Source organism: Scyliorhinus canicula, chromosome 2 (genome assembly GCF_902713615.1).
Source record: "Scyliorhinus canicula chromosome 2, sScyCan1.1, whole genome shotgun sequence".
Taxonomy (NCBI): Eukaryota; Metazoa; Chordata; class Chondrichthyes; order Carcharhiniformes; family Scyliorhinidae; genus Scyliorhinus; species Scyliorhinus canicula.
In genome coordinates this window covers 211,783,132-211,808,841 of record NC_052147.1, presented here as the reverse complement: position 1 = coordinate 211,808,841, position 25,710 = coordinate 211,783,132, and the positions used below count along the sequence as shown (strand labels likewise).

The 25,710-nt window shown below is 46.3% G+C and overlaps 1 protein-coding gene across 6 annotated transcripts in view; it reads left to right on the top strand.

Annotated features, from left to right (window-relative positions):
* kalrna (kalirin RhoGEF kinase a) overlaps positions 1-25,710 on the top strand; it is a 1,222,490-nt gene that overhangs the window by 380,642 nt on the left and 816,138 nt on the right. The window contains exon 1 of one of the 6 annotated variants that reach the window (XM_038789518.1): positions 13,690-13,945. The exons of the other annotated variants lie outside the window; for them this stretch is intronic. Within the exon in view, the coding sequence (XP_038645446.1) occupies positions 13,888-13,945 (58 nt within the window). The 5' untranslated portion in view covers positions 13,690-13,887. Of the gene's footprint in view, positions 1-13,689; positions 13,946-25,710 lie in introns of those variants that run through there. 6 annotated transcript variants of the gene reach the window in all.

The window sequence follows — 25,710 nt, the reverse complement described above, 5'->3', positions numbered from 1 at the left end:
GGTGCCGGCCTAGCCCCTGAAGGTGCAGTTCAGGGTCTGGGAGAATCCCGCCCAGAGAAACAAGAAAAAACAAAAACATGAACATTGCAGCCAAGTTCAAAAGTTCTCAATCCATCACCAACCCTTTCTTTTTTGCAAAGTCCAACGCGTCCTCAGGCGACTCGAAGTAGAAGTGCTGATCCCAATGCCTGACCCAGAGACAGGCTGGGTATAACAGTCCAAACTTCACCTTTTTCTTAAAAAGGATCGACCTGATCAGGTTGAAGCCTGCTCTCCTCTTGGCCACCTCTACACTCAGGTCCTGGTAAACCCGCAGGATGCTACTGTCCTATTTACAGCTCCGTGTCTGCTTGGCCCACTGTGGAATGCGCTCCTTATCCGAGAACCTGTGGAATCTCACCACCATTGCCCTCGGGGGTGTCTCCCGTTCGTGGCTGCCTCGCGAGTGCTCTGTGAGGCCTATCCACCTCCACGGGGCCGGGAGAATGCCCCATCACCCAGCAGCTTCACAAACATGTCTGCGATGTACGCCCCAGCGTCCGTTCCTTCGGGCCCCTCCAGGAGCCCGACGATTCTTAGGTTCTGCCGGCGGGACCTATTTTTTAGGTCCTCCACCTTCTTCAGGAGCTTCTTCAGCTGGTCGCTCAGCATCCCCACCTCCAGCTCCAACGGAGTTTGATGTTTGTCTTCCTCAGGCGGATCTGGATCGCCCGATCCTGGGCGTCCAATCTATGCTCCAACTGCTCAATCGACTCTTTTATCGGGTCCAAGCAGTCCCGTTTCTGCATTGCAAAGCCTTCCTGAATGACTTGCAACAGCTGCTCCATAGACTTTTGGGTCGACAAGCCAGAGGTCCGAACCTCTGCCATGCCACCTCTGTCTTCTGTTGCAGCTCCAGCCCAAGCCTTCTCTATCTTTTTGTTTCCGCCCTTACGAAAACTTCTAGTCCTTCTCTCCATGCACCAAAGTGGGAATTCATTAAACAATTGCCACTAACATCCGTCTGACAATTCAAAATACGGGGGATAGGTCCAAAAGTCCGACCAGAGCAGGAGCCACCAAATGTGCGACTTACTCCTTCATAGCCGCCACCTGAAGTCCATCTGTGGAGAACTGACCTTTCTTTTAGTTAAATTGCACTCATTACCTAGAATTCCATTAAATGACATAGGAACTAGAAAAATATCCATGAGATAATGATAGAATTTTGCCCAAACATTGCAAAATATACCCTATTGGAAATGACATCTGGAGGCCATGACTTCAGATCCTACCGTAGCAAGATATGAAATTGAATTTGAAAATATTTAATAATCTTTGGACAAGCACCAGGAAATAATCATACGTGTTGGAATTTGATTAAAAAAAACAACTGCTCCAGTCTACATGTGTCTTCAGTCCCATGATATGTACACAAAGAGAGGTGAATGTATCTCATCAACCATCGCATTTTGTTGCATGTCACTTACCATGGCTTTCCTTGTGAAAATTTAACTCTGCTTCTACTTTAGTTGTGCTGAGATCACTTAGATCAACCATAATCTGATTAAATGGCGGAGCAGGCTCAAAGGGGTGAATTGCCTACTTCTACTCCTAATTCCTATATTCCTATTAATATTCGTATTCCACCAATACTTATATAAGTAGTGCCAGCTAAACCAGGCATGACCAGCTGAGATAGTCGCCCCAATAGTAAACTTTTCACAACAACTTCTTCCTAGATTGTGGGATCCGTAGAATTGCGGAGGTGCTATCACCTCTCCCAAAAATACATGTGCTGCTGCATTTGATGTTTTTCACCGAACAAAATGGCAACCCTCCTTTGCCATCTCCCAGAAAACATAGTTTCAGACTGCTGTCAGAGAAATCTGCACCTCCGTGTCCTGAACCTTTAGCAGGTGTCATGTCATGTCCTTTCAAAGTAGCTTTAAACTTCAGGCACACCTTTAAATCCTGCTATTGCAGTTTGTTCCATCTGCAATAGCATATAACATGCTGATGGCAAATCAACATTCAATACTCTTTTCCATTAGTTAGATATGGTGCAAAATGTACTGCTGACTCCCTGTTGGCCCATTTTGAGCTGCTGCAATTGATTATTCCTCCCATTGTCATCAGAGACGGTCAATATATATGGCCTTGCCCACAATCCATGAACAAATATAAAATATATAACTTGGTATAAAGAATTAAGTCACTACATTTTTATGCGTGTTTCATTGACTAAATAATTTAGCATTTCCTTTTGCAATATTGAAAAGTACACAAGTATCAAATACAAATTGTTGCAGAATTGTTTTTTGTTTTAATGTACGTTCTCTGCAGATTTTATTAACAGCATATGTTTTATGTCGTGAAACATTATTAAAGCTTCAGGGATGTTTATGTTGAGTTGCTGCAGCAGCTGAGAGGAATTGGTGTTAATGGTTTCACTCTGAATGAAAGTTTTGACTTGGCCCTTGGGCAGAAGTGACTTGCCAAGAATAATTTGACATGAAACTTTCAGAAGATACGTATTGTAGATTTGGCTAAGATTTGTTTTGGTGAGAGGGGGAGAGGAGGAGCCATTGGCATTGAATTTTGTTGTTTGTTAGATCACTCAGTTCTTTAAGAAATCAAATGATTAAATAGTGCTCAGGGTCTAATGATGATTCGGTGCAATCTAGATTGTGAATTCTAGGTAGGCCTGAACATTTAAAAAAATCAAATAGCTGCTATTGACAAAATATCATTCAATAAATCTTAATATACTTGGTAGATGCAGAGCTTACAGGAGATAGGCATGTCCAAAAGAAAGTCACAAAGAACTATACTTTTAGGTATACAATAAAACAACAAAGATTCCAGGATCATTCTGGTTTCTGTCCTGGTTGGCAATCAACCACCAATAGCTTTTAATGTGTCACTTCCAAATATGTAAATAGGATAACATGTTTCTGAGAATTGGCATTGAGCTTTTCCACATGAAAATAAATAGAATATTAAACTAATGCATTGTGCAATTACCCTGAGCTGTTATAATTTGCAAAGGCTGATTGAGTAACAGGCTCCTAAATGAACATTGACCTTTATGACTGACATCAGGTTGCTTTACAGCACCATTAAAAAAAAACACCAACTTGCTGTTGCTTCACCAATGTTTTAGTTCCGCAGCAGCTGGTGCATTGCCCTAGTTAGGTAAATCCAGATGAGGCTGAACATCAAATATTTAATTGGTGCATTGTCTTCATAGCCGGTCACTGCTCTTAGGCTAAGATAAGTGTTCATGTCCTGTCAAAATCAACAATTACATCTGTACTGGGATATGTTCTAAACCCTTTCCCACAATAGTTACTGGAATAGGTTTCTATTTTTAGGAGTGGAGATCATTTCAATACAGTATTATCAGCAGTATGAAAAATGGTGCTGAATAATAAGTGAGAAAATTGTGGCTCCTGGAAAGGAGGTTGAGTGTTGTATAATATGTAGAATATTTGTCGCATGCTGTTTTTGCATTAAAATTGACCCCATGGATGAATGATTTATGCAAATATACAAGTCGTAGGTCAGGAGCCTGTTTGTTGGAGAAAAGAGCTTTGCTATGGCATGTAGCCACAACATTATCCTCCTGCTTCAAGGGGGAAGCAGGGATGGGAAAAGGCCAGCCTCTCAAACCGAACAGGCATGGATGGAAGGAGTGTGGTTCCTTAACCATGGAGACAGCGTACCAAGAGGTTCAACAACTTCAGGTGCACAGGGGAGGCATGCAGCATAACACTTTCAGGTGCCAAGTTCTGTATAACACTCAACACCCCAGCACATTACCATCTGAACAGCCAAAACTCACATTCACCAATTCTGCCATCTCCAACCCATGCTTTACCCTCCACAAATGTTGTCCTTCTTTCCTTTTCCCACAGTCCTTTTCACACAAAACATTTTGCTTTTACTCCTTGCAGGAGAAGAGAGTACAAAAATGCTGGGACAAAGGTTTGTATTTGTTTATTGTCATGTGTACCGAGGTTTGATTCCCGGCTTGGGCCTACACGTTCTCCCTGTGTCTGCGTGGGTTTTCTCCGGGTGCTCCGGTTTCCTCTCACAAGCCCTGAAAGACGTGCTGCTAGGTGAATTGGACATTCTGAATTCTCCCTCAGTGTACCCGAACAGGTGCCGGAATGTGATGACTGGGGTTTTTTCACAGTAACTTCATTGCAGTGTTAATGTAAGCCTACTTGTGCCAATAAAGATTATTATTATTATGTTGAGAGAGCTTATTCTTTGTCTTCAGACCTGAATTGGGGGTCTTTCTGTTTCAAACTGAATCTCTGTGCCTAATTCCTCTATTTTGTGGAGTGCCATGTGGTTGAGGAGAAAGCAACTCGTGCTGCTGTTGCTACTGTTCTTCTTTGGGCTAACAGAATATTTAGAAAATATTAATATGATTAAGCAGAGTCAGCATGGATAAGGAGGAACCGGTGGATATTGTATTTGGATTTTCAAAAAGCATTTCATAAGGTTATCAATAAGAGGTTATTGCATGAAATTAGGACTCGTAGAATTGAGGATAATACACTAGCATGAGTTGAAATATTGTTTGGTGTCTCACTAAGAGGTCTGGAGGTTTATTGGATTGAACATAAACAGTTTATTAATAACTGATAACTATATACATCTCCAAGGTACAACCCTGCACAATGCTGTTTTTATTCTGGCTTCTACCAGACTCTACTATATACAATCTACAGTCATGTGACTCTTCTACATCATATCGTGGGTGGTACCAGTTCCACATTAACCCTTGGTCTTCCCGAACACCCTTATACTACCGTGGAGTTGGGTAGAAAGCATTGAGTAGGAAGAAATGGGAGATTTTCAAGTTGGTAGGCTTTAACTGGTATCAGAAAAATCAGGACTTGGGTCTCGGCTATTTATAATTAATGACCTGGATTAGGGAACTGCAGGTAACGGATCCAATTTTTCTGAGGATACAAGTTTAGATAGGAAAGTACATTGAGGGGTATAGAATGTTAAGTTGAGTGGGGAAGAACATGGTCAATGGAATATAATGTGGTGAAGTGTGAAATTATCTTCTTCGATAGGAAAAATGAAAAAGAATAATTTTCGAATGATCAGAGACTGGAAAATGTTTACATTCAGAGGAGGCCCTTCGACATGAATCACAGAAAACAACCTGGAAGGTATATAGCATATTAGCTTTTGTTGCAAAAGGATGGGAGTATAAGAGTAAAGAGACCTTACTACAATTACGCAGAACATCGGTAAGGCACACCTGTGTGCAGATTTGTTCTCCTTACGAAGGAAGGACATACTTTCCTGAGAGGATTGCAATAAAGATTCATTGGACTCGTCCCTGGGGTGGGAGCATTGTCCTGTGAGGAGTAATTTAGTGTACTTTATTCACTAGAGGCTAGAAGAATGAGAGGTGATCTAATTTAAATATAAATAATTCCTGTGGCTTGACAGGATAAATGCCAGAAAATATTTCCTCTGTTTACAGAATCTCAAACATGGGTTTGACAGACTCGATGGGTCAAATGGCCTCTTTTTCTGCTGTAACTAACCTTCCTAATATTCCATGAATGAAATTCTCCCATTCAGGGCTAAGTCCTGTGGTAGGGGTGAGGATGCGGATTGTTTCCCACTGCAGTGACGGGGGTGGGGATGCGGAGTGTTTCCCATTGCAGAGACGGGATTGGGGATGCGGAGAGTTTCCCATTGCAGAGACGGGGGTGGGGACGCAGAGTTTCCCACTGCAGAGACGGGGGTGGGGACGCGGAGTGTTTCCCATTGCAGAGACGGGGGTGGGGATGCGGAGTGTTTCCCATTGCAGAGACGGGGGTGGGGATGCGGAGTGTTTCCCATTGCAGAGACGGGGGTGGGGATGTGGAGTGTTTCCCATTGCAGAGACGGGGGTGGGGACGCAGAGTTTCCCATTGCAGAGACGGGGGTGGGGCTGCAGAGTTTCCCATTGCAGAGACGGGGGTGGGGATGTGGAGTGTTTACCATTGCAGAGACGGGATTTGGGATGTGGAGTGTTTCCCATTGCAGAGACGGGGGTGGGGTCGCGGAGTGTTTCCCATTGCAGAGACGGGGGTGGGGATGCGGAGTGTTTCCCATTGCAGAGACGGGGGTGGGGATGCAGAGTTTCCCATTGCAGAGACGGGGGTGGGGATGTGGAGTGTTTCCCATTGCAGAGACGGGGGTGGGGATGTGGAGTGTTTCCCATTGCAGAGACGGGGGTGGGGATGCAGAGTTTCCCATTGCAGTGACGGGGGTGGGGATGTGGAGTGTTTCCCATTGCAGAGACGGGGATGGGGACGCAGAGTTTCCCATTGCAGAGGCAGGGTTGGGGAAGTGGAGTGTTTCCCATTGCAGAGCCGGGGATGGGGACGCAGAGTTTCCCATTGCAGAGACGGGGGTGGGGATGCGGAGTGTTTCCCATTGCAGAGACGGGGATGGGGACGCAGAGTTTCCCATTGCAGAGACGGGGGTGGGGATGCGGAGTGTTTCCCATTGCAGAGACGGGGGTGGGGACGCGGAGTGTTTCCCATTGCAGAGACGGGGGTGGGGATGTGGAGTGTTTTCCATTGCAGAGACGGGGTTGGGGAAGTGGAGTGTTTCCCATTGCAGAGACGGGGGTGGGGATGTGGAGTGTTTCCCATTGCAGAGACGAGGGTGGGGACGTGGAGTGTTTCCCATTGCAGAGACGGGAGTGGGGACGCAGAGTTTCCCATTGCAGAGACGGGGGTGGGGACGCAGAGTTTCCCATTGCAGAGACGGGGTTGGGGATGTGGAGTGTTTCCCATTGCAGAGACGGGGTTGGGGATGTGGAGTGTTTCCCATTGCAGAGACGGGGGTGGGGATGTGGATTGTTTCCCATTGCAGAGACGGGGGTGGGGACGCAGAGTTTCCCATTGCAGAGACGGGGTTGGGGATGTGGATTGTTTCCCATTGCAGAGACGGGGGTGGGGACGCAGAGTTTCCCATTGCAGAGACGGGGTTGGGGATGTGGAGTGTTTCCCATTGCAGAGACGGGGGTGGGGACGCAGAGTTTCCCATTGCAGAGACCGGGGTGGGGATGTGGAGAGTTTCCCATTGCAGAGACGGGGGTGGGGATGTGGAGTGTTTCCCATTGCAGAGACGGGGGTGGGGACGCAGAGTTTCCCATTGCAGAGACGGGGGTGGGGATGCAGAGTGTTTCCTATTGCAGAGACGGGGGTGGGGACGTGGAGTGTTTCCCATTGCAGAGACAGGGGTGGGGATGCAGAGTGTTTCCTATTGCAGAGACGGGGGTGGGGATGTGGAGTGTTTCCCATTGCAGAGACGTGGTGGGGACGTGGAGTGTTTCCCATTGCAGAGGAGGGGGTGGGGATGCGGAGTGTTTCCCATTGCAGAGACGGGGGTGGGGATGCGGAGTGTTTCCCATTGCAGTGACGGGGGTGGGGATGCGGAGTATTTCCCATTGCAGTGATGGGGGTGGGGATGTGGAGTGTTTCCCATTGCAGTGACGGGGGTGGGGATGTGGAGTGTTTCCCATTGCAGAGACGTGGTGGGGACGTGGAGTTTTTCCCATTGCAGAGGAGGGGGTGGGGATGCGGAATGTTTCCCACTGCAGAGGCCAACGGGAAACCGGGAGATATCTTCCATCCCCAGCACGTGTCCTGGGACCAGCATATTTTCCCATTGACGTGACGGAGAATCGGGCATTGATGGAAGATTCCGGTCAGGCCTTCATCTACTTCACACTAACTGGATGTAAATTGATTTTATGCCAGCCTCCAGTGGGATTCTCGATCGATCGTGGTGGGCGGCATCAGAAAATCCGCTGTAATTTCATGCTGGCGTGAAATCAATTTTTGGATCTCTTGCCAAATTCTCTCCCTTTCCCGCCATAGATCCTGCCTGACGGGCGCATGGGAGAATTCTGCTGCATGATTCTGCAATAAAGTACCTCAAATGGTGAAATTGAAAAAACTCACGTTAATGTCAATAATAATAACGTGAATACATTTAATTCTTAAGAAGTATTTACCGCTTGGCAATATATACTCTATATTTATTTATTACTTTTTAAAAAATAAATTTACATACCCAATTAGGGGCTGGTTTAGCTCACTGGGCTAAATCGCTGGCTTTTAAAGACCAGGCAGGCCAGCAGCACGGTTTGATTCCCGTACCAGCCTCCCCGGACAGGCGCCGGAATGTGGCGACTAGGGGCTTTTCACAGTAACTTCATTGAAGCCTACTCGTGACAATAAGCAATTTTCATTTTCAATTATTTTTTTCCAATTAGGGGGCAATTTAGCATGGCCAATCCATCTACCCTACACATCTTTGGGTTGTGGGGGTGAAACCTAGGCAGACACGGGGAGAATGTGCAAACTCCACACGGACAGTGACCCAGGGCTGGGATTCGAACCCGGGTCCTCAGCGCTATAGATATTTATTTATTTTTATCCTGAATTTGGAATGCAATTGTAATGAGGGAACAAAGTTTGTGTAATATGATTGGTGAATAATGGAAGTGGAAAATGACAAAAGTAAACAATTGAATCAGGTAAAAAACATACTGAAGAAAGTAATTCGACAGACTGTCTAGTAATATTACACAGAGAATAGTTATTTAACATTGAGTTAGATTTTTGTCTTTTCCAATTGAACATTCAGCATCATATGGGTCAACAGAATTTGGGCTCGCCCCTAATTTCTTATTCAATGAACTTAAATGCAAAAAAAGGGTACCAGTTGCTGCCAGGCATACGATCGTCCCCATTCTAATTTCCTCACTGCACAAACACAGATAATGCTTAACATTAAATGGCAAAGACAAATATCAACCCTACCAAGATTTTAGTTGTGTTTATTCCAACAGCCCGATTCTGTTGCTCTACAACATCTAAGTAGCGCCATTCTGTTCATTTAATCAGCATTTATGAAACTCCCAAATGTTATACAATTGGCTTTTGAATAGTAAATGGGATCATTTATTCACAGAGCTCTACAATTAGAGGACTTGCTGAGGAAATTGGGAGACTGAATTATTTCAGTTCAGTAATTTCTAGAAGGCTACTGGTACTGACATTTACATTTGTGTGGGATTGATGGTAATCCTTCCCATTACATAGCAAAATAGGATAAGAGTAGATCTTTCTAACCCCATGAACCTATTTCGCAATTCAAAACCATCAAAGCTGATCTGTGACCTATCTCTGAATCGTCTGTGCCCCATATCGCTTAATATTCTTGGTTAAGAGAAACATATTGATCTCATATTTGAAATAATTGATCCAAATTTGGAAGAAAGTTTGAAACTTAACCACAGTTTGCATGTTAAATTGTACCCTGACTTTAATCCTCAAAAGCCTGACCCTGGCTCTAATTTTTAGCCTATCCCCTTCTCCTGGATTTCCTAACCAGTGAATAAATTCTTTCTTATAAAGCTCCTTCCTGTTAATTCCCTTGTGTCCCATTTCTTTATTTTTGTTATTATCATTTTGATCCATGGATGCTTAATAAACATGTATCTTTAAGTCAAGCAGCAGAAGGAATGAAGAACTCAAGAAGTTATAATATAGTGTGTGGTGCTAGTTATTGAACAGCAGAACTGCCTTTGTGGCACCCGAGAGATGGAGTAGGTCTCGGTTCGATTGGTTGGCTGGTGGCCAATGAATTGTCCAAATGGCCATATTCTGCCCAATAACAAGTGATGATTGGGTCCAACCCGAGTGGGATGATTTGCAGAGATCCAAGGAAAGCAGAGTTGCATCCTGGACGCTTAAAGAAGAATGAGCTGTGAGTGCCTGCTCTCTCTCTCTCTCTCTAAAAATGCTGTGAGCTGCTGTATTTCTGAACCTCTAGAAAACCTGAATGATGAATAGACAGTTAAAACCATTACAAACTGAAAGCACAGACCTCGACCTGAAAGGCTAGTCTGAAGGAAGGTCTGCTTAAAGATAACCATCTGAAACAAAGATTCTTAATCCTTTTACTTATTATTTCACACCACTCTCTTCCCCTGTGTTTGATTGTTTCATGTTGTTTAATGGCAGCCCCGATTTGACCCCCCTCTGTGCCCTCATCACAGTCTCAGGTCCGTGCCATGGGCAACCTGGCACCTGGGCAACTTGGCACACTAAGCCTGGCACTATGGCACTGACCCTATCACGCTGGCAGTGCCATCCAGAGCCAGGGTGGCAGTGCCAATGTGTCCAGGTGCCAGGGAGTGCCAGGGTACCACCCTGCGCTGTCCCTGACCACCCAGGAGCTTCAACTCCCCTCACGACTGATTCACAACTTTGTAAACTAGTAACCAAATGGTGCCGGGTGAGGCCTCATTGTCGAGGCCAGTGAATCCCAGGCCACAGGTGAATTGGGCGAGCGCATATTTAAATGAGTCTCATGGATCATTTGAATTTGCGTGCCTGGATCTCAACCAGCGAGAACTAGATCCAGATTGCGTCGCGAAGATTCCATTTCAAGCATCACAAACCTTGATTCAGGCTTCTTGCGAGATTCAGCAGCCTTGTCCCGACACGAAGTCAGACGCAACGAGGCCGCTGAATCGTGCCACATATTTCACAGTCCCATTTCAGCGGAGGCAGCTGGTGACTTAAATAGCCAGCTGTCTTGGTAATCCGTGCAACCCGACCTGACTCAAATCCAACCCCTGTGAAATTGGAACATGCCCTGTTTTGGGGGGGGGGGGGGGGGGGGGGGGCAGGACTTAGAATTTCTGGCCATTCCTGAGATTTTTGTCATGATGGAGAGGCTCAACATCTGGGTCCAGGTCAATAATTTGCTTCAACTTTAACTAACAATTTCTTATGAGGGACCTTGTTGAATAACTTCTGGAAATCCATACCAATAACTTGGAAAGAGATTCTCCTGTCCGCTATAGTACTCCCTTGAAAAAATTCAATTGGGCCTACCCATTTCAAAACTTTGCTGGCTCTCTTTAATCAGCTGAACATGGTCAAGGTGTTCAGTTAGTTTATTCTTAATTGTAGACTCTAGTAATTTTCTGACAACAGATGTTAACTGGTTTATAATTCCTTAGTTTCCCCCTCACCTTTCTTGAATAATAGCGTGACAGTTTTCCAATTAAAAGGAACGGTTCTTGAATTGAGAGAACTTGGGAAGATTATGGGCGGGATTTACCGACCAACCCGCCCCACAGCAGCAGAGGCGGTTGGCCAGCCGAATTTACTGACCCCGCCGTTGACCATGCGATTTCCTGATGACTGCACCCCTCGTCGCCAAGAAATCCGTGCGTCGGCGTGGGACCAGAATACTCGTGAACAGCCACAGGCTGTTCTTCACAGGCTGATCACGGCCACAGGGACAAGTATATCAGCACAACACTGTAGAAATATACAGCAGCTTAGATGGACGCCATTCAACCCATTTTGTCTGTGCTCCTACTTGTTCTTCAATTCGTAATGGCTACTCCAATCGTTTTTTTAATATGTATTTTATTCCAAACTTATTCAAAAAGTTGCAAAACATAAATAATCCGGGGAACACAATCCCCAACCCCTCCTAATCTCCTGCCATTCTACTGACCCCCTAAGGGCCATCCCCAAGAGCTCTATCGGCAGTGGAAACAGTAACAGCGGGCACCCTTGCCTCGTTCCCCTATACAACCCAAAACTCTGTGAGCTCATCTCGTTGGTACGTATGCTCATCACCGGAGCCACGTACAACAGGCACACCCATGCCACTAAACGTTGTCCCTATCTCAAACCTTCCCAGGACCTCGAACAGGTACTGCCCCTCCACCCAAACAAATACCTCCTCTATGTCCATAGACACCACCACCTCTGGTACCCGCCCTCTCGATAGGGTCATGATCACATTTAGTAATCGCCTTACATTGCTTAAGAGTTTCCTGCCCTTTAAGAAGCCCGTTTGATCCTCGGCAACCACCCCTGGAATGCATCTTTCCACCCTCCCCGCCACTAACTTAGTCAGCACTTTTACATCCATATTTAACAGCGATATGTGCTTGAATGACCCGCATTGTAACGGGTCCTTCTCTTTCTTTGCTATTAGCACACCCACTGCCTGTGTCATTGTCTCCGGCAGCTCCCCCTTCTCCAGCACCTCGCTAAATGCCACTAGTAGCTGTGGTGCCAATACCGCCGCAAACTCATTACAAAATTCCGCAGGGTACCCATCCAGCCATGGGGCCTTCCCTGACTTCATCCCTCTTATGCTCTCCATTACCTCCCTCAGCCCTAACTGCTTCTCTAGCACCTGCCTCCTCTCCTCATCCAGCCGCAGAAATTCTAGCCCGTCTAAGAACTGCCCCATATCCCCATCTTCACCCCCCGCCCCACCCCCGGGTCTGCCTTATACAATTCTTCGTAATATCCCCATCACACCTAATTTATCTTTCTCTGCTCCAACACTATAACGGAGAATCACGCCGGCGGAGAATCCCAGCCAAGATATTTAATGTTAAAAATTTTAATTTATCAATTGCATGATGGGAAGCCAGTTCAGCTATATTCTTGTTGTAGATAAATGCCATATATTATCGAAACTAAAAATCTTGATATACACATATATTCTTTCCTAAAAGGTAAATTATTAGGCAATCAAACCCTCGGGGGCAATCTACCAGCTACATCCCATCCAAACTGGAGCACGACGTGGCCGGTAGATGCCAGAAAGGCCTCGACTGGGATTTACTCCCCATGCCTTGCGGATCCAAAGGGATCTCGCGAGACGTCGCGATATGGATCCCACCATTGTGGATGGGATCACTATTTCGCAAATCTGCATATTGGTCTCACTCTAATATGCAGTCGCCTAATCTACCCAAGGCTTTGGAATCTAAGCCCTTTGCCTCGGAGAATGTAGGCGAGCGCTGTTCAATACTGACTCCCACAAACGGGGACCAGGAGGTGGAACTGTGCTTGTGGGAGGTCTCCCAGGGGATTGGAGACCACTGGCCTCTGGGCAGGCTGGTACCTTGGCACTGCCACCTGGGTGCCAATGTGGCACTGCCAGGCTGAGAGGACCACTGCCAGAGTGTCATGCTGGCATTTTGCCTACACCAGGATCGGGTTTGGGGGTGCCCTGTCCATGAGAGGGGGGCTTGAGGACCCCCCCACCAGGTGATTTGGGGTGGTCCGAGGGTCACATTGGATCACTAAGTCCCTCAGTGCAGGAAATGTGACAGAGCGCAGCCTGGGGGGGGGGGGGGGGGGGGGGGGGGGGCGTTCCCAGCTGAACCACCAACAAAAATCCAGAGTGTTGTTAGATAGCGGGTTTATAGTGGCCAGAATGCCCCTTGATTCCTACCCAGAACGGACTCTCTTTTTTTGGTTTGATCGTGTCCCTTTATTTCAAATGAATATACAGGGAACATACAAAAGGCAAAATAAAACTGACAATTGATAATATGAATGGCCTTTAAATAGGGAATGCGTGGTTCACGGTACCTTTATAAAAATTCAACAAATGTATTAATTTCCCAAGATTGTATAGTTTCTTGCACTTGGCATTTTATGCAAAGGTGCAAGCAGCAGCACCTTCATACCCCTGAATGTTCTCATTTTAAGGAACTGTGCTCCTTTCATTTAGCTGATAGAATTGAGATGTATCGTATTTCAATCAGTGTGCTTTCTGGGTCTCCGCACTGACATTTCTCTGATGCCTCATGAGCACAGTGATAAACATGCTCAGTCCTGACCTGAGTTGGAAGCCATTACAGAGAAGTAACCAGCTCCAGATAAGTCTGTAGGAATACACACCTCACTGACTGTCTGCATTGCAATTCATATTTCCGGCAGCAGTCCTGAAGTGTTGGTGTATAAAAGCTCTCAGAATGATGGAGATTGCCGGAACAGCAATTGTCAGAATTCCAGGCTTGTGTGCAATATGACAGCTGTGTTTCTGCTATGCTTCTTGTCTTCAGGCAGTATGAGCTTCCGCAAAGGTAATAGAGTACATTGATGTTGATTTAATGTTATTGTGATCCGCTGAAATATTTTTACTAAATGGTGTTAAATGTTATCATCAAAATTGTATTATCTTATAAGCAGCCGGAATCCATATATTTCAGTAATGTGATGTTAATAAATGTTTCAGAAAAGGTACTTCGTAGTCATTTGGCTGTCATAAATTATTTTTTTCCTGTATCATATCCATATTTATTAAATGCAGAAATGGCTGTATTTATTCTCAGCAGCTCATGCCATGATGTATAAATGAAAGGTTCTTTTTCTGAATTTATGTGGATAAGATTGCAATCTTATGCATGGCTTTGTTGAATTTGCTGCTATAGAATACTTGCAAACTAACCAAAGAAAACCAGAATTTTTCTGCTGTGCTTCATGTTTATTCTTTGTATTTGTGTATATTCAGAGATCTGCGCTTTGCTGTGGCTGTCATTCAATGTTTCATAACCTTTTCGGGTGTCCAACAATGTCAGCACACAAAAAGATAAAAGAACAAACTAAGCTATCACCTTTTGTGTTGATTAATGTTACATTGAAAAAATTGTGATCTTTTCAAATTGTGTTTTTTACAAGAGAAAAGGATTTTTCAAAATAAAAATAATTACCTCACATTTAGGCAAATAGAACAAGAAAATAGTTTCATACTTGGTGTTCACTAGACCATCAAGTACGTTCCTTTAGCAATTTTGGTCATTCATTATAACCTTGTAGGGTAATATTTTGGGGAGAGAAAGTTCAATTTATGCCTTCACTGCTGATTTCTTATTATCTAAGTAGAAATTACACAACATGACATTAAAAATTTGGAAAAAGGAAATAGATGCATTATTTTCTGTTTTCCCTTCTGAGGGATTTTTTTCCCCTTGGGGTACTCTGGATTTCTAAGCAAGAGATCCGGCAGGTGACATACTCTCAAATACCTGCCAATATTGCCATGTAACTACAGGGACAGACACAAGAGATGCTGGATTGTTCTGCTCTGATAAATGCTTTACTTTGGCTTGATCCTTTAATGCCCTATAATTTTGCAGTCCTAGCATTATTAAGGAAGAATGTTAAAGGAAAACAGGAGGGCTTTCAAGAGACATTTTCACAACATAAAAGCATTTTTAACCAGAAACAAGTTGAGAACCAAACAGAAGGACAAAACCAACATGGATGGAAAGAAAATTGTAGAAGACAGTCGTGAGAAAGAAAAGGACATATAAAATACTGAAATATACAGGGAAGGAACAAGATAAGAACAGCAGAGGAATATCAAAAAAATTAAGAGGTGCAAAAAGGGAACATGAAAGGAATATAGTGAAAAATATAAAGAACTATAACAAAACATTGGGCTGAAGTCTCTGGCAGGAAACAAGATGCGATTCCCTCCGGGTGGATTGGAGCAATCCAGATCACAATCAATCCTCACTTAGAAATGTTTTTGGGGCCGGGGTGATTATTGACACCATGGGACCCAAAGACACCGAAGGCCAGATCCTCAGAGATCAAGGCAGCATTTTTAAAGGACACCCCAATCTCAGAATAAGACTATGAATGCTGGCAACCTCCCCTCCCCCAAATGATTGTCGAGCGAGGCCCCCCTCAGTACCCCCTTAATGCCCTGCCTCTTGGAAGTGCCAATCTAGTACTGCCCCCTGGCAGTGGCAACCTCACACTACCAGGGTGCTGGGGAAAGTGCCAGGTTGGCACTGTCAGGGGGCAGCACTCAGGCAGAATACCTGTTCTTTCTGAAAAGGTTTTCAAAGCTACAGAGGGAAGACTTGCCATATGACCCCCCATCGTGGGAAAGACCCCTGACTTGAACTCCTCCAGCAACCCAGCCCAAGACCTTTCCCTGATCCCAACCTCCTGTGAAGGACCCCCCTCACAAACCTGGAGGTAAGTATAAGTGTAGAGAGGGAACCCACTTCCTTGCTCCCCTCAGTGTCTCTGCTTTTGAGAACCAGTAGTGATTTACGTCCGGTTGACTTCCCCCTCTACACCCCCCCTCCCTCAGACGAGCTGGAGTGGATAGGAGAATGGGATTTCAACCCGGCATAAATCCCGTTTTGGGGCTCTTGTGGCGGGATTTGTGATGGGCACAAAGTGGCTGGAGAATCGCCCCCATTATTTCAGTGTACGAAGAACAAGGGAAGAATACAAAGGAAATTGAACTGTTTACCATTATCAATGGGGAGATGGCTCAGAACACTGAATTGGAAGAATTGTTAAATTATAAATTCTGACAATATCCATCCATGGTGCTGATGGAGCTGGGGGTGGAAAATCCCCTCGTCAGTATTTTTCCAGTTTATCTAGAATTGGGCTATTTCCCAAATTCTAAGTGGTGAATACAACATGCAACACAAGGAGAAAGGAATAAAATGTCAAATTACAGACCTCAAAATCCTACTTTGGCTGTGGGGAAAGTGGTTGAGATTTTGTTGAGGAATAATGTAAGGGTTCATCTGGAAGGACAGGATCTGGTTAGGAAAAGCAAAGATGGCTTCAGCAACCCAAATCATGCTCGATTTTGCATTCCGTTCTGATAGACGAGGGTGAGGTAGTAGATACGTTTACCCGGATTTCAGGAAGGTATTTAACACCTATTTAGATTCGTATTGGTTTACTTTAAAGGATATTTGGCATTGCTATTGTTGTGGAGACTTGCCAAGGTCATGCATTTCCTGAAAATGTGTCAAAAATGTATAGCCTGAGCGATTGGTTATCTGTGTCACACTTGCAGGGGAATGTTTTGCAATTCAAATCTCTGGCTAAAGCACATTTTCCTAATTTTTACAATCTTAAAACAGTGGTTACCATTTGGGGTATGCATACCCCTGGGGATATGGCATATGTTCCCAGGGGGTATTTCTTGTCTTACCTTGTGTAATGGTGGAATTTCAGGGATTAATTTTTTTTCTGACCTCCACCACCTCCCCCTCTCTGTAGCCCAGGGTTACCAAAGTCTCTGGTAGGCTCGTGTGTTGTCATGCAATCACTTCCCCTCACTGCTTACTGCTCCTCAAATCACAGGTTGTTTCTCTTGGATGCTTGCTACTGATAGATACACTAGTGAGATGCAGTGTGCATTGGATGGGGGAGGGGGAGGAAGGCGTTCAGAAGAGGTGCTCTTACTGTGTGAGGGAGTGGGGAGAGCAGGTTGAGAAGTGGGGCTGCGATTGAGGGGATTCATGATATATCTATGAGCTAGCAAATGTTTTCCCAATATGGTAATTAGCTTCTTTGTTATTGTTAGAAATATGGCTAGTGCACATAAATTACTTCTGAATGTACCTCTGAGAGTACAGTGAATGCAGAAAAAAATTATGTGCACTATTTGCATCCATTGACCAGACAACATGATATCAAACTATTTGCCCCATTACAGCTTTTTCAGTTGTAACTTTTCCAAAACCTGTAATCATTAGAGGGGCAGTTAGAAAAGAAACTGACTGCAGGAGTACATTAAAATTTAGTAAATCTGAATATGGGTACACAACCAAAATGTTCGGGAACAAAACACATTCAGTGCAGTGGCTGCATGTTTTGCTGCTTGTACACTTGTGTTCATGCCAGTGTTCTACCAACGATTTTATTTACTTTAAGGGAGAATGGTAATCGGATGATCAACAGAAATGAGGGAAGATATTCACTTTCCTATCTGTCTCAATTAAATTAACAGAGGCTTTTGGGGTTGGTGCATGAAGAACTTGAAAACGAAAACAGACTTGTGTTCTCATTTTCATACAATACCTGAAGCTTCATTGCATAATTCAGTTCCACATCTAGACTGAAATATTCGCACTGTGTGAGCTGAAAATGCAAATAGATTGCTGAAGCATAATTGAATTATGTCTTTTTGGGTCTATTGAGCAGCATCTTATTTCTGTGATGTTGGTATTACCTATTGTTGGCTTTTTTTTCAAGTCCTCTATGTTTACAATCTTTCTATTTCTTTTCTCCTTCCTGCATGCTATAGCGACTCTGACATCCTGGGCAACAATGGTGAAAACCATAAAATTATGACACAAGGAAGCAGACATTTAATTAAAATGATATTTAGTGTGAAAGCTTGTCAGTAGAGATTAAATTACTCATAAAAAAGGGCAAAGTAAAATGCGAAATAAAACAGCCCACCTGTCATTTCACGATTGGCTCTCTCCCTTAGTTTCTTAGTGGAATCGGCAGGGTCATCAATGCCAGCAGTAATGATGGAGCTGTGACATGGCAACAATAACTTGTGTGCCTTTGAGAAAAATTGAATTTTTGAAATGCTTGCAGAAAAACTACAGTAAAACTATAAAACTGCACACATTAAGATTATTTTGCACTGTTTTGCCTTGTAGCAGCCGGAACATAATAGCATGATGGTATGATTTGATTTTAATATTCATACAGCAAAATCAATTGGCACAAGTTAGAAAGTAATGATGCTGAATCTGTACAAATAATTGCTCAACCGGAGGTTAGAATATTTTGTCCAGTTAGTGCATTTTTCCCCAAAATACAGTGCCCAAACATGATAGCAAAGAACCATCACCAACATGGCCATAATACATCCTCCTTGGAAATGTATATGTTTTGAAGGACAAGGGGATTTAGTTATTAAAAGAGACAGGAGAAACTGCTCCTTTTTAAAAACTGCAACTAAGAAGGGATCTGATCGAGTTGCTCCAAATTGGGAGTATGCTAAAGAGAGAAACTACTTCCACTGATCAATGAGTTGGGATGACCAAACACATGAATAACGGATGAGGTAGGGGAAGAGATTTTGTTGTTAAAAATATGGAATGCTGTACTGGAAAAAGTGGTGGAAAAAGGATGTGGAAGTAGGATCCATTGTAACTTTAAAAAGAAGTTGATGAATATTTGAAAAAGACAACATTAAAAAAGCATCTGACAAGGACAACAGAATGGATGAGGCAAATAGCTGAGAGTGACTGCATTTGGCATCTGACCAAATAGCTCTAATAAACCATGAGACTATGAAAGTGTAATTTTGCCCAAAGAAGGATATGAGATGTGAAAAAGATGTACATATAGAGGGGACTAAATGATACAAAAATAAGACATAAAAATTAAATAATTTAATTTCACAGTATATGGGTTTTGCTCCAATAAAAGTAACTATGCCTACACTGAATCATAGAATCATAGAATTTACAGTGCAGAAGGAGGCCATTTGGCCCATTGAGTTTGCTCTGGCCCTTGGAAAGAACACTGACAGAAGCTCACGCCTCCACCCAGTAAGCCCACCTAATCTGTTTGGACACTAAGGACAATTTTGCATGGCCAATCCACCTATCCTGCACATCTTTGGACTGTGGGGGGGGAAACTGGAGCACCCTGAGGAAACCCACGCAGACGCAGGGAAAACATGCAAACTCCACACAGACAGTGACCCAAGCTGGGAATTGAACCTGGGACCCGGGAATGTGAAGCAACTGTGCTAACGGCTTGCTACCGTGCTGTCCCCACTGTGCTACCATGCTGCCACCACTGTGCTACTGTGCTGCTACCACTGTGCTACCGTGCTGCCATGCTGAAGTAGCTCAGACAATTTGAGTACTGACTAAAGCACCAGGAAAGCAGCTTATCTCATATTTCAGAAGATTGAGTGGAAGTGTTTAAGCTGCCATTTTGATTTACATGCTGTCCAAGTTTATATCAATATGAATAGATTTATGACATCAATGTTAGACATTTAAACAAAGCATTTGAACCTACCCATAAATTGGGTCTATTGTCAATGGTACAACCCATTCTCGATGAGACTTATACTTATGTCAAAGGCATCATATGCAGTACAATGCAGATAAATGTGAAGTTATCCACTTCGGATGTAGAAACAGATGGCAGAGTATTATTTAAATGGTGATAGATTTGGAAAATGTTAATGTGCAAAGGAACCCAGGTTTCTAGTTCACCAGTCACTGAAAGCAAGCATGTCAGCACACAAAAAGATATGTCAGCACACCAGCAAGCAGTTACAAAGGAAAATGGTATGTTGGCTTCCATTGCAAGAGGAGCAAGGATGTCTTATTGCAGCTATATCGGGCCTTGGTGAGACCACACCTGGAGTATTGTGTGCAGTTTTTGGTTTCCTTAACTAAGAAAGGATATACTTGCCACAGAGGGAGCGCAGCAAAGGTTCACCAGGCTGATTCCTGGGATGGCGGGATTGTCGTATGAGGAGAGATTGGGTTGACTGGGCCTGTAGTCACTAGAATTTAGAAGAATAAGGGGATCTCAGTGAAACATATGGGGCGCGATTCTCCCAGACAGGGAGAAATCGTAAGGCTGGCGTCAAAACCGGGCAGGTTTGACGCCAGCCTCCCCCTCCCCGACCGGGAACCGATTCTGGTCCCCGGTCGGGGCTAGTATGCCGCAGCCGTGAACTCCGGCATTGCGGGCTTAACGAATTTCGTTAAGCCCGCTTGCCAGAGTTTGCGCCGGCTGACGCGTCACATGACGTCAGCCGCGCATGCGCAGATTGGAAGACTCCAACCCGCGCATGCGCGGATGACGTCATCGCGCATTTGCGCGAAACCCGCGCATGCGCGGGCCGGGATGCCCCTCAGCCGCCCCGCGAAGTGATACAGCGGGGCGGCGGAAGGACAAAGAGTGCGCGGTAATTGGACCCGCTGCCCGCGATCGGTGCCCACCGATCGCGGGCCCATGGCACCCTTGGCACGGCCGTGGTACTGCCGTGCCAATCGGTGCCATGGTTTTCAAAATCGGGACTTTACGGCCGTTTTTACGAACGGCCAGACCAGGTGTGTTTGGCGTTCATAAAAACGGCCGTAAAGGGCTTGGACTTCGGCCCATCGGCCAGCTGAGAATCGCTGCTGGCCGTAAAAAAACGGCGGCAGCGATTCGTGTCGGGAGTCGGGCGTGGGGGGGGGGGGGGGAGAATAGCGGGAGGGCGTCAGACTAGCGTGGCCGTAAAAATTTACGAACCCCGCTATTCTCCGCACCGTCGTGAGTGCGGAGAATTGCGCCCATGGGACGCGATTCTCCGCAACCACGATGGGTGGGAGAATAGCGGGAGGTCCGCTCCCACACCTCCCGCTATTCTCCTACCCCCCCAAAATGGCGTGTCCGGTTTTGCGACACGCCGCTCGGAGAAACGCAGGCCACCGTTTTTCACGGCGGCCCGCAATTCTCCGGCCCGGATGCTGTTCCCAACCTGTTCACGACGGCGGCAAGCACACCTGGTTGGTGTGGGTCCTGTGGGGGGCGGATCGGGGATCAAGCACCACGACCGTGCTCGGGAGGGGACGGGCCCGCGATCGGTGCCCACTGATTGTCGGGCCGGCGTCTCAAGGGGACGCACTCTTACCCCTCCGCCGCCCCGCAAGATCAAGGCGGCTGAGGGGAAAGAGCTGTCCAACCCGCGCATGCGCGGCTGACATCATTAGGCGCCGCTGCAGCCTCATTCTTGGCGCGCTGGGCCTTGAAGCCAGGGACAAGGCCCGGCGGCCAAGTTTCCCGGTACGGCCCTCCTATCCCCCCGGGGAGGGAAGAATAGGGAGCCGGGAGAGGCTTCCGACGCCGTTGTGAACCTCTCCGGGTTTCACGATGGCGTCAGGCCTTGCGGAGAATTCCGCCCATAACATTTTGACCGGGCTGGACAGACTGGATGCAGGGAATGTATTTCCTCTGGCTGAGGGATTTAGGACAAGGATCACAGTCTCAGGGTACAAGGTAGACCATTTAGGACTGAAATTAGGGTTTTGAACCCAAGGGATTCTCTACCACAGAAGGTGGTGGAGGCAAGTCCCTGATTATATTTAAGAAGGAAATAAATAGATAACTAGACTTAAAGGTGACCAGGGGTATGGGGAGAGCGCTGGAGTATGACATTGAGATAGAGAATCAGCTATGATCATGGTGAATAGTGGAGCAGGTACAAAGGGCCAAATGGTCTCCTCTTGCGCATGTTTTCCAAGTTCCTATCTGACTTCAATAATTCTGACTTTGCCTAGCAGAGCTTTGTTGTCTGTTTTTACTTGTTTGCTTCATTTTTAATTGCATACTTTTTGGACTGGTTGGGGCACGGAATGGGTGTGGTGCGGTTGCCACCAGCTCTCCAGTGAATGAACGAACCCACCACTGCAGCCATTACATTTTTCCCAGTGTTTCAGGTTGATGATCTTTCAGAGGCCGTTGACCTGTAAGGTTAACTGTTTCTCTCTCCACACTTGCCGCCGCGTAGTTCCAGAATTTTCTGTTTTTATTTCAGATTTCTAGCATGGGCAATATTTGGCGTTTGTATAGTTGTTTTGAATAAAAATGCGTTTTAAGATTTCCCTCTGAGAATTATTCTTAATTATTATCCTTTCAGCATTTTTTTTTGCCACCTGTCCTATTTTTAGCTCGGTTCCATTTTTTACGTGTAAGTAGGTCTCGCCATTAATATCCTCAAACTATCAAACATTACTGTGGTGTTTGTAGGCCATTTAACAGTTACGTTTCTGAAAAACCTATTACAGTTTTTAAGATATATAGTTAAATATATCTTGCACATTTAATTTGTTTTTCTTATTTTTTATCAAACAATTTTATTGAGGTATTTTTCGGCATTGTTAACAGTTACAGATAACAACAAAACAGGCAAAAATGTGCAAACATCAACGTAAAATCAATACTTCAATCGAACCATACAGCACAAGCCCGCTCCTCTCCCATCGGCACTACCCGCCTATTTATCCCTCCTACTCTACTCTAATCTCCCCCCCCCCCCCCCCCCCCCACCCTGCTGACGTTCACTTTCCCGCAAAGAAGTTGATGAATGGTTGCCACCTTCGGGCAAACCCGATACAGATCCCCGCAAGGCGAACTTAATTTTTTCTACACCCAGAAAACTTGACATGTCCGAAAGCTATAGCAGGGTCTTCGGGGGTTTTGAGTCCCTCCATGCCAGCAGTATTCGTCGCCGGGCTATCAGGGAAGCAAAGGCCTGAACATCGGCCTCTTTCTCGCCCTGGACTCCCGGGTCTTCCGAAACCCCAAACATTGCCACCCCTGGACTCATCACCACCCTTGTTTTTAGCACCCGGGACATGATCCCTGCAAATCCCTCCCAGTACCTCCTAAGCTTAGGACATGCCCAAAACATGTGAACGTGGTTTGCTGGTCCTCCCCCACATCTAGCGCACTTATCCTCTACCCCAAAGAATTTGCTCATCCGAGCTACCATCATGTGGGCCCGGTGAACGACCTGAAGTTGAATCAGGCCGAGCCTGGCACATGTTGCGGTTGAGTTTACCCTACTCAGGGCTTCTGCCCACAGCCCGTCCTCCATCTCCCCGCCAAGCTCCTCCTCCCATTTGAGTTTCAGTTCCTCCGTCTGGGACTCTTCCCCCTTCATGAGCACCGTATAAATATCTGAGACTCTACCCTCTCCTCCTTCTCCTCTAGAGACTATTCTGTCCTGGATCCCTATTGGCGGGAGGCGTGGGAAGGATGGGACCTGTCTGCGGACAAAGTCCCGCATCTGTAAATACCTGAAATCATTACCCCTTACCAGACCAAATTTCTCCTCCAAGCCCCTCAAACTCGCAAAGCTCCCCTCCAGGAACATATCGCCCACCCTCCTCACCCCCGCCCGCCGCCATGTTCGAAACCCCCCATCCATACTCCCGGGGGCAAATCGATGGTTATCACATATTGGAGCCCAGACAGACGGACCCACCTCCCCTACATGCCTCCTCCACTGGCCCCATATCCGCAGGGCCGCCCCCACTACCGGGCTGGTGGAGTACCTGGCCGGCGACAGCGGTAGGGGAGCCGTGACCAGGGCTGCCAAACTGGTGCCCCTGCATGAAGCCACCTCCACTCAATCCCAGATAGACCCCGTACCCACCATCCACTTCCTTATCATGGCTATGTTAGCCGCCCAGTAGTAGTTGATCAGACTCGGCAATGCCAGCCCTCCCTCGCTGCGGCTCCTTTCAAGCATCGCCTTCTTCACCCGCGGGGATTTTCCCGCCCAGACAAAGCTCATGATGATTTTGCCAGTCCTTTTAAAGAAGGACTGTGGTATAAAGATCAGGAGGCACTGGAAGATAAACAGGAATCTAGGGAGGATTGTCATCTTTACAGTCTGCACCCTCCCCGCCAGTGACAGCGGGAGTGTATCCCATCTCTGAAACTCCCTCTTCATTTGTTCCACCACCCTGGTCAAATTTAACTGTGCAACCTGCCCCAGTCTTGTGTCACCTGTATCCCCAAGTACCAGAAACTTTCCTCAACCAGCCTAAATGGCAGCTCCTTCAGTCTATTCTCCTGGCCCCTTGCCTGCACCACAAACATCTCACTCTTGGCCATATTTAATTTGTACTCTGAAAACCGGCCGAACTTCCTCAGTGTTTCCAGTATATTTTCCATTCGGGCCAGTGGGTCCGACACGTACAGGAGCAGGTCGTCCACATAGAGATAGACCCCATGTTCCACCCCGCCCCTGGTCATTCCCTTCCATCCCTTTGCAGCTCTCAACGCAATCACCAACGGCTCTATGGCCAGCGCAAACAGCAATGGGGAGAGTGGGCATCCCTGTCTGGTCCCGCGATGTAGTCTGAAATAATCTGACACTACCCTGTTCGTCCTAACGCTAGCTTTTTGGGCCTGGTACAGTAGTCTGACCCAATTCACCAGTCCCTCCCCAAACCCAAACCGTCCGAGCATCTCCCACAGATAGCCCCACTCCACCCTATCAAAGGCCTTCACAGTGTCCATTGCCACCACTACCTCCACCTCCTTGCTCGTCGGGGGCATCATGATCACATTAAGCAATCTTCTCAAGTTAGCTGTCAGCTGCCTGCCTTTCACAAACCCTGTCTGATGGTTCCCAATCACCTCCAGTACACAGTCCTCAATTCTAATCGCCAGGACCTTTGCCAGAAGCTTGGCATCCACATTGATCAGGGAGATTGGCCTGTGTGACCCGCAGGATTCCGGGTCCTTGTCCCGCTTCAGTATCAGCGAGATGGTGGCTTGCGACATCGTCGGCGGCAGGGTCCATCTGCCACTTGCCTCATTAAAAACGCTAGTCAAGACCGGTCCCACTAACTCCGAGAACTTCTTGTAAAACTCTGCTGGGTATCCATCCGGCCCCGGGGCTTTCCCCGACTGCATGGCCTTTAGGCCCCCCAATACCTCCTCCACTCTCATCGGGGCCCCCAGCCCGTCCACTAGCCCCCCGCCTACTTTTGGGAATGTTAGTCCGTCCAGGAACCTTTTCAATCCTCCGGCTCTTCTAGGGGTTCTGAAGTATACAGCCTACTATAGAAGTCCCGGAATACCTTATTCAGTCCTGCCGGGTCCTCCCCTCCCCATCAATCACTCTACTTATTTCCCTGGCCGCCTCCCTCTTCCTGAGTTGCTGCGTTAGCAATCTGCTGGCCTTCTCCCCATGCTCATACACCACTCCTCTCGCCTTCCTAAGTTGTTCCACGGCCCTACTCGTGGATAGCACCCCCAGTTCCGCCTGCAATCTCCGTCCCTCCGAGAGTAGGTCCTCCCCCAGGGGACCCCGCATGCTCCCCGTCTATCCGATACATTTCCCTAACCAATCTGTCCATTCCTGCTCTGTCCGCCCTGACCCTGTGAGCCTGAATTGAGATCAGCTCCCCCCTCACTACTGCCTTCAGCGCCTCCCACAGGGTTGCTGCTGAAACCTCCCCCGTATCATTCACCTACAAGTAGTTTTGCATGCACTTCCGAAGTCTCTCGCATATCCCCTCCTCCGACA